A 12326-nucleotide genomic window follows, 5' to 3' on the forward strand; every position below is an offset into this window, starting at 1 on the left:
GATGGGAGGACATTATTGATACAGAGATAAGCACAGTGTAATAAACATAAACAATATATGGGTAAGAACCAAGAAGGGTTACATCACAGATTAATAAGCGCACTATATTTATTTATTTTTTAAAACATTGTTTTTTACTGGGCCTTTATGGATATATTGTGATTGGAGTTGGTTATTTATCAACAGGATGTTGTTAAGGTTACATTTCAATGAGGAAGGGGAACACCGTTGAAACAGGTTTGTCAGACATCTTGATCACGCTTGATAATTGTGATGCGGGTGCATCGTATGTCTGATGATGACTACTAACACAATAACAGACAAAGGCTTTTTGACTACCTGAAACATGCGCATGTGAAGTCTCTATAGAATAGGATAGCATAGGATAACAGCGTGACCCTTGTGTACATATGACCTTGAAAGGCTTATATACTGTAAGGATCGAAATGACTGTGTGGTAATGTATTGACATGGACATAAAGATGAATTTGTGCTGTTATCTTGATCATATATCTGTGGTTCCAATAATAGTTTTCTTGGAACTAGGAAACATACAATTTCACCTGTGCTGTTTCAGTATAGCACCAACATCACTTTCTTTTTTATACCTGGGATGCCCATTTAGCAAAGTCCAATAAATGGTTATTAATTATTCCTTTGCTGTTTTTTTTTTTTTTTTAAACAAATAGTTTATATATGTAACGGCTGATTTCTTCCTCTGAAGAGGTGTAGCAAGGATCGGACCAAGATGCGGCGTGGTAAGTGTCCATGTTTTAATAAGAAAAACTCAACATGAACACAAAATACAAAAACAATAAATGTGAACAAACCCGAAAAAAGTTCCGCGTGGCACAAACACTGACACAGGAAACAATCACCCACAAACCAACAGTGAAAAACAGGCTACCTATGTATGATTCTCAATCAGAGACAACTAACGACACCTGCCTCTGATTGAGAACCATACTAGGCCGAACACAGAAATAGAAAGACATAGAAACACAAAACATATACTGCCCACCCCAACTCACGCCCTGACCATACTAAAATAAAGACAAAACAAAGGAAATAAAGGTCAGAACGTGACAATATAGTTATATAGTTTATATTTTAGATTCTTCAAATAGCCACCCTTTGCCTTGATGACAGCTTTGCACACTCTTGGCATTCTCTCAACCAGCTTCACCTGGAATGATTTTCCAATAGTCTTGAAGGAGTTCCCACATATGCTGAACACTTGTTGGCTGCTTTTCTTTCACTCTGTGGTCCGACTCATCCCAAACCATCTCAATTTGGTTGAGGTTGGGGGATTGTGGAAGCCAGGTCATCTGATGCAGCACTCCATCACTCTCCTTCTTGGTAAAATATCCCTTACACAGACTAGATGTGTTTTGGGTCATTGTCCTGTTGAAAAACAAATGAGCCCAAACCAGATGGGATGGCGTATCGCTGCAGAATGCTGTGGTGGCCATGTTGGTTAAGTGTGCCTTGAATCCTAAATAAATCACAGACAGTGTCACCATCAAAGCACCCCCACACCATCACACTTCCTCCTTCATGCTCTACGTTGGGAAATAAACATGCAGAGATCATCCATTCACCCACAACACATCTCACAAAGACACAGCGGTTGGAACCAAAAATCTCCAATTTGGACTCCAGACCAAAGAACAAATTTCCACTGGTCTAATGTCCATTTCTGGTGTTGGCACAAGCCAGTCTCTTCTTCTCATTAGTGTCCTTTAGTAGTTGTTTCTTTGCAGAAATTCGACCATGAAGGTCTGATTCACACAGTCTCATCTGAACAGTTGATGTTGAGATGTGTCTGTTACTTGAACTCTGTGAAGCATTTATGTGGGCTGCAATTTCTGAGGCTGGTAACTCTAATGAACTAAGAGGTAACTCTGGGTCTTCCTTTCCTGTGGTGGTTATCATGAGAGCCAGTTTCATCATTGCGCCTTATGGTTTTTGCGGCTGCACTTGAAGAAACTTTCAAAGTTCTGGAAATGTTCCGTATTGACTGACCTTCATGTCTTAAAGTAATGATGGACTGTCATTTATCTTTACTCATTTGAGCTGTTCTTGCCATAATATGGGCTTGGTATTTTACCAAATAGGGCTATCTTCTGTATACCCCCTACCTTGTCACAACACAACTGATTGATTTGGAGCGGCAGTTTGCGTAGTGGTTAGTGCGTTGGACTAGTAAGCGAAAGGGTGCAAGATCGAATCTCCGAGCTGACAAGGTAGAAGTCTGTTATTCTGCCCCTGAACAAGGCAGTTAACCCACTGTTCCTAGACTGTCATTGAAAATAAGAATTTGTTCTTAACTGACTTAAATAAAGGTAAAAAAATAAATAAAAAATTGGCTCAAACGCTTAAGAAGGAAAGAAATTCCACAAATGAACTTTTAACAAGGCACACCTGTTCATTTAAATGCAGTCCTGGTGACTACCTCATGAAGCTGGTTGAAAGAATGCTAAGATTGTGCAAAGTTGTCATCAAGGCAAAGGGTTGCTATTTGAAGAATCTCAAATATAAATATAATTTGAGATATAATATATAATATAAATATAATAAAAAAATGTTTTGTTTTCTACATAATTCCATGTGTTATTTCATAGTGCTGATGTCTTCACTATTATTCTACAATGTAGAAAATAGTAAAAACGTAGAAAAACCCTTGAATGAGTAGGTGTTCTAAAACGTTTGACCGGTAGTGTGTATATATGAAGAGGCGACTCCGGGATGCTGGCCTTCTAGGCAAAGTTCCTCTGTCCAGTGTCTGTGTTCTTTTGCCCATCTTAATCTTTTCTTTTTATTGGCGAGTCTGAGATATGGCTTTTTCTTTGCAACTCTGCCTAGAAGGCCAGCATCCCGGAGTCGCCTCTTCACTGTTGACGTTGAGACTGGTGTTTTGCGTGTACTATTTAATGAAGCTGCCAGTTGAGGACTTGTGAGGCGTCTGTTTCTCAAACTAGACACTCTAATGTACTTGTCCTCTTGCTCAGTTGTATACCGGGCCTCCCACTCTTTCTATTCTGGTTAGAGCCAGATTGCGCTGTTCTGTGAAGGGAGTAGTACACAGTGTTGTGCGAGATCTTCAATGTCTTGAACATTTCTCACATGGAAAAGCCTTCATTTCTCAGAACAAGAATAGACTGATGAGTTTCAGAAGAAAGATCTTTGTTTCTGGTCATTTTGAGCCTGTAATCGAACCCACAAATGCTGATGCTCCAGATACTCAACTAGTCTAATGGCCAGTTTTATTGCTTCTTTAATCAGAACAAAAGTTTTCAGCTGTGCTAACACAATTGCAAAAGGGTTTTCTAATGATCAATTAGCCTTTTAAAATTATAAACTTGGATTAGCTAACAACTTGCCAGTGGAACACAGGAGTGATGGTTGATGATAATGGGTCTCTGTACGCCTATGTAGATATTCCATTAAAAATCAGCCATTTCCAGCCACAATAGTCATTTGCAACATTAAGAATGTCTACACTGAATTTCTGATCAAATTGATGCTATTTTATTGGACAACATTTTTTATTTTCTTTCAAAAACAAGGACATTTCTAAGTGACCCCAAACTTTTGAACGATAGTGTATATGAGTGCAAATGCATGCTCTTTCCATGACTTAGACTGACGAGGGGAAGCTATGTGAAAGCTATGATCCCTTATTATCCCTTATGTCACTTGTTAAAACCACTTCAATCAGTGTAGATGAAGGGGAGGAGACAGGTTTTTAGCCTTGAGGCAATTCAGACATGGATTGTGTATGTGTGCCATTCAGAGGGTCAAAATGTATTTAAGTGCCTTTGAATGGGGTATGGTAGTAGGTGCCAGGCTCAGCGGTTTGTGTCAAGAACTGCAACGCTGCTGGTTTATTCACGCTCAACATTTTCCTGTGTGTATCAAGAATGGTCCACCACCCAAAGGACATTCAGCCAACTTGACAACTGTGGGAAGCATTGGAGTCAACATGGGCCAGCATCCCTGTGGAAGGTGTCGAAACGTCAACTAAATGTATTGCATTTTACCAGTACAATAAAAACACATTTTCAAAACCCCCTAAAACATGCACTTGTCTACAAGAATCCCATCAAAATGAATTGTGTATGTAACAATAATAAGATGAAGTACAGATGACTTACACAGAGGGGCAAGCCTGCTGGTTTAGTAGAGATCCACTGTTTTGGCAGTCCAGTCCAGCCCAGCCCAGCTCAGTCCAGTCCAGCCCAGCCCAGCCCAGCCCAGTCCAGTAGTATTAGGTGATGATGAGGACCAAGTGAGCCAGCTGCAGGTCAAATAAAGCTTCCCTGCTCTCTCTCTCTCTCTCTCTGGGAAGCCAGATCTACATATAGAAAAGAGGGCTCATCTACATGTGTCACATCACCTGAAGCACATGTAGACAGACCTCTGGTGGGTTTACATTGATCTGTGAGAGCGAGGCCATGGATATCAGCATATCTCATATGCTTAAATAAGATTCTTGTAATATCCTTCTAAGAATATTGATTGACATATTGTTATTGTGATGTATCCAAGGAGATGAATTACAAGTTAAACAACAAGTCACCATGATTCCTCAATGAAGTCACCAATCTTGGCAGCTGCTGGCTGATAGGGCTCAGTACATTTTGACAGTGTGATTTTCCATCACACACAGTGATGGAAAAGGCTCCCTCTTGTGGTCTTCACAGAAAATACAATTTAAGACGACTGTTGAACGCACAAAGTTAACGTAACACTTTTCCCCCTTCTATTACAGAGCTTGTGCAGTGACTCTCACCTGATAACAAATACCCTGCAGCTTATCAGCCAACATGTGACTGCCATTGCCGAGGTGTCCCTTTGCAAACTTTACCAATGGAGTTGGCGATGTGCTAGACGAGTTGTGAGGTGATTGTATGAGCTGCAGGCTGTGTGTGTGTGTGTGTGTGTGTGTGTGTGTCGGTCTGACCGTAGAGTTCCCCTGTAACTAGCTGGCACCAGGTGCCTCATCCCAGCTGCAGGCCTACCCTGTATTCATGTAGCAGTCATTTAGCACCTCCTTAGGTGCCTGCTGGCCCTCCCCTCAACATACAGCTAAGGTGCTGGAGAGACTCCTGTCCAATGATGTCAAAGGCTTCTTTAAATCTCTTCTGTTTCACCCTGGAGCAGTGTGGTCACGAAGGCAGAGACGGACAGGCCTGTTGGATGATGTCTAGACACACACAGCAACAGACGCAGCAATTCCATAGCATGAAATAATATATCAAATAAGTGGAAAGAGTGTAAAATGTTTATTGTTCTTCTTGAATTTCAAATGCCAAACCACTGAATTAACAAAACAGAAAATGTTAACAAATGGGGAAAAAATAGAAGAATTAACACTAGGAAGGCTACTGACACTTTTAAAACTGTTAAGCTGTAAAACCGACGAGGGGGCTCAACCTTAAACAGATCCTTATTAGCACTTAAACTATCGTAAGATGAGAACAAATACTACATTTAGATTAAACCAGGTCAAACTTTACAGCCGGCCGCTTCACCAGTGTCTTTGCAACGTTCCCCCTGAAGATACAATACACCCCATTCCTCAGAGATCTCTCCATGAAGGTTAAATAAAACATACTCTGAAACAGGAGACGCAAGACTTCAGATATCCACGTCAGTTTAAACATAAAAAGATAAAGTCATCCAAAGGAAGTGGTCCAGAAATGAGCTGAGGAAGGATCCTACTGGTGGTGCTGTGCTGCATAGACAGGCAGGCAGACAGGCAGACAGACAGACAGACAGTGTGGGACATGAGTTTGAGGAGCAGGTGGATGGGGGCATGTCACTGTTCACAGAGGGAGGAAGAGATGTTACCCACTAAGACTTCCCAGTACATGGCTTCACGGAGGAAACAAAGACCATCAGATGGATGCCTTGGAATGGCTGCTAAAATGGAACTCGTATACAGGTTCAAATAAGACCATTAAAAGCAGAGATGAACATCTTTCTCTTCTTAAATAAACATCATGTCCTTCCAGTATACACTAAATACCTGGAAAGACCAATCTTTTCCCCCATTATTTATTTTTCTTAAAACCTGGTAGGCGAGAAGAGATATGTTCAAAAGTATAATGCGCACACATTTGGCTGTAATTACAAAATGTAACATACATTATTTGTAAAATAACTTTGTTACGGCATTAGCCTAACATCTATTACTTTGAGGAGGACAAAACTATTTTACAAGGATGAACAAAATAAAAGCAAAATCATATCAAACTAAATCCATGAGGTGCAAAAGAAATCTCTACAGAGTATTTTGTCATGCTTGCCTCAAGTCCCTGTAAAACAGATGACTTTGCCCCAAACATTATTTATACACTGAGGCAATACACTCAGGACTGGTTTTCTTATTTATTTTTATACATGAGCAAAACCGCAAAAATGAAATAAATAATTTGTGGAGGTGTTCATTAAATTGCCCCCAAAATAATAATTAAAAAAAATATTAGCTTTGACAGACATATCCTGTATATTCTGGATTAAAAGTGACAAGATATCATGGTCTCATGGTGCCCTTTTGAAAATATCATCTTCATTGACCATTTTCTTTATCACCACCATCATCATCATCATCATCATCATCATGGAGAAAATCAGTCAAAATGCCATAACAGAAGCAAACAAACCACCAAAACATAAACCAAAAGTTGGGCAGAGGAGCTGTTCCTATTTACATTGAATACAGGCATTTCATTACATCATAACTAGCCCAACCACCCACAAACCTCCCTCCCTCTCTCCTAACTGGTATCTCTGGTATCCAGTCGGTTGAGTCTGTCTCGGGGTTTGCCACGGAGAGTGTTTGAGAGTGTTGGGAGCTGGAGGAGAGTTGAGACAAGATGCTCTGTTGAGCTGAGGAAGATGCACGGGTCCCTGGTGTGGCTCCAGAGAGCCACGGTTCAGTCCAGTCCCCAGCCCAGAGCTCAGCGTTTAGAGGTTGTCCCCTGGCTGGTACTGCGGCTCCGTGGCCGTGAAGTAGTCCTCCAGGAAGGCCTGCAGGTACTCGAAGGTGGGCCTCTCCTCGGCGTCTTTCTTCCAGCACTGCACCATGAGCTCGTGGAGGGAGATGGGGCAGTCCTGGGGACAGGGCATCCTGTAGCCTCGCTCCACCTGCTCCAGCACCTCCCGGTTGTTCATCCCTACACAGACAGACAAGACAGAGACAGACAAGACAGACAGACAGACAGACAGACAGACAGACAGACAGACAGACAGACAGACAGACAGACAGACAGACAGACAGACAGACAGACAGACAGACAGACAGACAGACAGAGATAGGGAAAGAAAAAGGCTCTTCAAGTAATCGATCAATCGGTTCAATGAAAGAGATCGTTTAGACTTTTACTCCACTGAATGACCTTAATGACACAGACATTGAGCGTTCAACCATTGTACTGGAGATGCTGATCTTGAGGCAACATTTGGACCTGGGAAAAGCTTTCTCGTAACACAGGGGTCAAACGTTTTACAACCTGGGGGCGTTGGAGTGGCTTGCCATCTATTTTTCACTAGCTACGAGATGTGGCCTCGGCAGCAACAAGAACAGTTCGGAGGGAGGGCGTCAGAAAGCTGCTAAGACATCTTCCAGGATGATGCTATTATCCCCTAAGTCCCAGCTCGGCCCCCATAGCGTGCAAACCCTCCCCTCACTTCCCCCTCCCTCCCTCTTTTTGCACACCAGCCCAGCCCAGTGCTGCGTGGCCCATCTAGACAAACATGTGTTCCCCATCCCCCCTCCCTCTCTCAAAGAGGCTGATCTCAGTCAACTCCATGCCCAAGACCAGCCCTCTCACATGGACCAGCAGCGGCCCAGAGGCAGGCCCTGGATTACGGTTATAAATCTCAGATTGTATCAGGAAAACAAAGTCACTCAGCCGTGTTTAAAGACCCCTTCTTCTCTTTTAACGCTCAGTAAAAACAGCAGGAGCTGCCTGCCACTTGTTATATAAGCTATTGTTGTGGTGTATAATTGCATCATAGCCCTCTACCTATTTGCAATACAAGTGAGGACTCAACTCAGAATGTGGACAATACATCACAAGGGTTGCGTCCAACAAAGTCCCCAGGACCCTAGTGTTCTAGAAACTAAAGAGGATGCCATTGGAGACGTGACCGTTGAATCTCTGGTTATTTGACCCTCCTCACCTGGGTAGGGTACACGTCCCTTGGTGACCAGCTCGGTGAGCAGGATGCCAAACGACCACACGTCTGACTTGATGGTGAACTTTCCATACAGCGCAGCCTCCGGGGCTGTCCACTTAATCGGGAACTTAGCACCTGGGAGAGAACAGAGGGGGAGGTATGAATAAATGACAGAATGTAAGTTAGCTATGGTATTCTTTCTCTCTAGAGCTGGGAGTGTCTCCCAGTGTCTCTGTTCCAGTCTGTAATACAGTGGAATAGGCAGACAGTGAGCACATGTTTGGATCTGAAATAGGAGCCATTGACATCCTGTCAGGGTGTGATGATGCGCACATTATGGACAGTGTTGGAAGAACTCCCTTCATGACCTAAGGCAATCATTAGTGTGTGTCTGTGTTTCGTTATTGTGTGTGTGACCTCACCTTGCCGTGCTGTGTACTCGTTGTCCTCAATCAGCCTGGCTAGTCCGAAGTCGGCGATCTTACACACCAGGTTGTCCCCGACCAGGATGTTAGCCGAGCGCAGGTCTCTGTGGATGTAGTTCATCCTCTCGATGTACGCCATGCCTGCTGCCACCTGGAACACACACACACACACACACGGTAAAAGCACTGCGTTCGACTTAGTTCCAGAGAGAATGCTGCACACGGTGACACACCACTGTCTTGAAGTGTCAGTGCTGCCGAGTCGTCTTGTTTGTAAAGTCACTCACGAGTTCCGTTATAGAATCACCGAGCGGAATGAGTGACATTTTCTTTTAAATCAGGGCTTTACCTGGGCTGCCATGTCAACCAGATTGGGCAGTTTCAGTCCTCGTCCCTCCCCATCCTTCAGGAAATCCAGGAGGCTTCCTAAACAACAGGAGATTTCTGTTGTCAGGACATGCATTTGAAATAGCAGATCTTTATTGAAACATCAGTTGACAGCAGTCTGACCAACATGTGGGATTCCTTCCCAGCCTGCCAACGAAACAATGATCACATCAGAGTTTCCATCCCAGCCTTTTCTATACTTAATTCACGGATCTGAAGCGCTTTCTTGTGGTGCTCGTAAAATGTCAGCTTCTTGGCCGACTCCGTCATAGTTAAATATAGGCTCTCATTATTGTCGTAATGAATGAAAACAATATTCCAGAGGAATAACAACTACCGGGCCGGCGACAAGGCAGGCGGTTACACAGTCGATCTAGCTGGACCTACAACGTGTCACCGAAGGTGGTGGTTCATCACATCGTCAATGTTGGACTGAGTGCTCCGGTCCGTTTTTCCTCCATGGCATCGTCGCAGAGTACGTGGACAAAGGTATTGCGTGTGGGTCTGTGTGTGTCTTTCACAACATGAACTGTGTGTGGGTGGGAGTGTGTGTATAGCGTGTGTGTGTGTGTCTGACTATGTGTACATGCGTCCACTCGTGTGTGTGTGTGTGTGTGTGTGTGAGAGTGACAATACCTTTGCCCATGTACTCAGTGACGATGTAGATGGGTTCCTCAGACACCACAGCGTAGAGCTGCACCAGCTTGTCATGCCGGAGCTTCTTCATGATCTGGGCTTCTTCCAGGAAGGACTCGGGAGACATGGTGCCCGGCTTCAGCGTCTTCACCGCCACCTTAGTGGTGCCGTTCCACGTTCCTGTTACCCACCAAGGACAAAGAATTAGTACAGCCGTCACATCTCACAACTCCCGGGGGCCGGTTTCCTAGACACGGTTTAAGCCTAGCGTTGGACTAAGAAGTTATTCAAATGGGGATGATCCGTGAAGCGTGCTTTTCAGTCCAAGACTAGACTTAATCTGGAAAACTGTCCAATTATGTCTACGGCACATCACGTCACAAAGCAAGACGTGACCCCACGTTGTTGTGAATGTAATTAGGCATTGCTGTTGCACAATCTAGTATGTTCATATCTAAAAACATTCTTGCTTTGGCATAGCAACAAACACAGCACACAACCCAGAAATGGACATTGAAGTCTGCTTGCCTTTAAAGGTTGCGCTGAGGGACGCATCGATGTGCATGACATTTCTCGCGGCCCTTCATTTCAAATGGCTTCCAAAAGCCGCGAGAGAGATCTGGTGAGGTTTTAAACCCCACAATATACCAACACGGGGAAGGATAACCCCATTGTAGGATGATTAACAAACGCAACAGCCTCATAAGTGAAAACCCCTCTGTGGAGCTGTGCCTGTTACTGCACTGTAGCACAGTGTGGCCATGCCAATGTTCTTCTCTACAGTACTTTACATACACCCAATATTGAACCATTGAAAATCATGGTCGATTCTTCATACAAGGTCATTTAGCTTGTTCTGTGGCTCAGTCGCAAATTGCACGATATTCCCCCTATATAGTGCAGCAGTTTAGACCAGGGCCCATTGGGCTCTGTTCAAAAAGTATTGCACCATATACAGTAAGGAATATGATGCCATTTGGGATGTGTTCTGTGTCAGTAAATAATGCAGAAATATCAGCTCTGACCTAAAGGCAAGACAGACCTCCAGTCGTTCGGCGACATTTGGAATTCACATGCGTTTCTACTGTGGCGGGTTTCATTTAAGAGCGCACTCAGAAATCCTTGAGAGCAGTGTTGATTAGTGACACAGCTATGGCTGCTGGGCCTCGTCGGCCATTTTGGGGCCTGGCGCTGTGCCGTTACTGTGCTGAGGTCACCCGCTGGGTTCTGAGGTAATGGTATCCCAGGGGGGCTGGGTGTCACTAGCAGCAGGGTTTGGGGCTAGCAGCTGGGACTAGCCCCAACTTAAACTCCAAACCCCTAAACAGCCTGTTGAAATGTTACAACAGGACAGGATCTCTGATCTCTGGATTTAAATGCAGTCCATGTAGCCAGTTCAACACAGGATACATAAAAAGTTATAGTGAGATTGTATGCTTAAAAGTCAACCTAGGATTATTGATTTAAGCCTGAAGCCTAAACTGAAGCATGATACAAATAATATTTGCAAAAATCTAAGGGTATCCTGGGAAAGAAATGATAACGTACATGTTACTAACCATTATAATACAGAACAGAACTACCTGCACAAAAGTTTCCTTTTGTGTTTTGCTGACTGGCCTGAAAAAGTCCTCAGGTGATTCAATAAAACCCCTTTACATTTAGAAATAAATACATGTAAGTTATCCAATTTCCCTCCCGGACACCCCTCAATAGAAATGAAAAGAACGGAATGGAACTATTTTGTTCTTACCACACCACACCTCAGCAAAACATCCCGCCCCCAGCTTTACTTCGAACTCAAGTGAGTCTCTGGCGATTTCCCAGGAATCGTGAGTCAGGCCCATAGTATCAGGGGTGCAGTTCACACACACACCCGTTAAATTAAAGCACAAACCATCCGCACTCTCTACAGGGGAAGGAACAGGGAAGTCAAGGCACACAGGGTTAACTACCAGGGAGAGGAACATGCAAAGAGGCAGATGGAAGGCGGCCATATTGAACTGAGAGAGAGCGGAGCTTGTAGACACCTCATTTAACAGTGAAGACACAAATGTTTGTTTTTTTGTCTCCGCCAAATCTCTCAAAGAGAGAGGTTGTGAGTAGACTGTCAATCTGTTCTCGTCTGATGTCTCTGCTTGCTCAGTCAGGGGCCCCCTTCCACGCAGCCTGCGGTCAGACGTTTACGGAGGCGACTCTGCCCGTACCCATCCAGACCTCCCCAAACTGCCCATTCCCCAGACGCTTGATGAGCTGCAGTGACTCCCGCGGGATCTCCCACACGTCTTTGGTTTTGACGGACAGGTCGGTGAGGCGGGGCATCCCTTTGTGGCAGGGCACCACCAAGCGACAGCACAGCCCCGCGGCCCGCTCTGCACACAGGCACAAGGAGCGCGTGCACACACACACACACACACACACACACACACACACACACACACACACACACGCGCGCATATACAGAGACACAGGGTGAGATCGTGAAGGAAGGGGATTGAAAGAAAGCAGTTAGCAAAGCATTGTGAAGAGAGAGAGAGGAGGGAGAGAGAGAGAGAGAGAGAGAGAAGCTGCAATAGACAGTAAGTTAAAGGGATCTGCCATAGCAGAACAGTTCCAGGTGCATCCAGCAGCCAGTCAATGTGTCCCACTAGATGTCCCAGACGGTGTCTGTCCCCAGGCCATAAGGTC

General features: G+C 44.3%; 1 protein-coding gene across 4 annotated transcripts in view; it reads right to left on the reverse strand.

The window, feature by feature from the left end:
- Window positions 1–5273: 5273 nt before the first annotated feature.
- Window positions 5274–12326, reverse strand: part of LOC115139501 (tyrosine-protein kinase Fyn-like) — a 67050-nt gene continuing 59997 nt past the window's right edge. For 2 of the 4 annotated variants that reach the window (XM_029676986.2, XM_029676985.2), the window contains 7 exons: window positions 11846–12010; window positions 11392–11547; window positions 9639–9818; window positions 8965–9041; window positions 8613–8766; window positions 8194–8325; window positions 5274–7184 (listed from right to left, as the gene is read on the reverse strand). In XM_029676986.2, coding sequence (XP_029532846.1) covers window positions 6976–7184; window positions 8194–8325; window positions 8613–8766; window positions 8965–9041; window positions 9639–9818; window positions 11392–11547; window positions 11846–12010 — 1073 coding nt within the window. In that variant the 3' untranslated portion in view covers window positions 5274–6975. The remainder of the gene's footprint in view (window positions 7185–8193; window positions 8326–8612; window positions 8767–8964; window positions 9042–9638; window positions 9819–11391; window positions 11548–11845; window positions 12011–12326) is intronic. The other 2 variants (XM_029676988.2, XM_029676987.2) reach the window with 2 other exon arrangements.

The sequence above is a fragment of the Oncorhynchus nerka genome, linkage group LG13, assembly GCF_034236695.1.
Source record: "Oncorhynchus nerka isolate Pitt River linkage group LG13, Oner_Uvic_2.0, whole genome shotgun sequence".
Taxonomy (NCBI): domain Eukaryota; kingdom Metazoa; phylum Chordata; class Actinopteri; order Salmoniformes; family Salmonidae; genus Oncorhynchus; species Oncorhynchus nerka.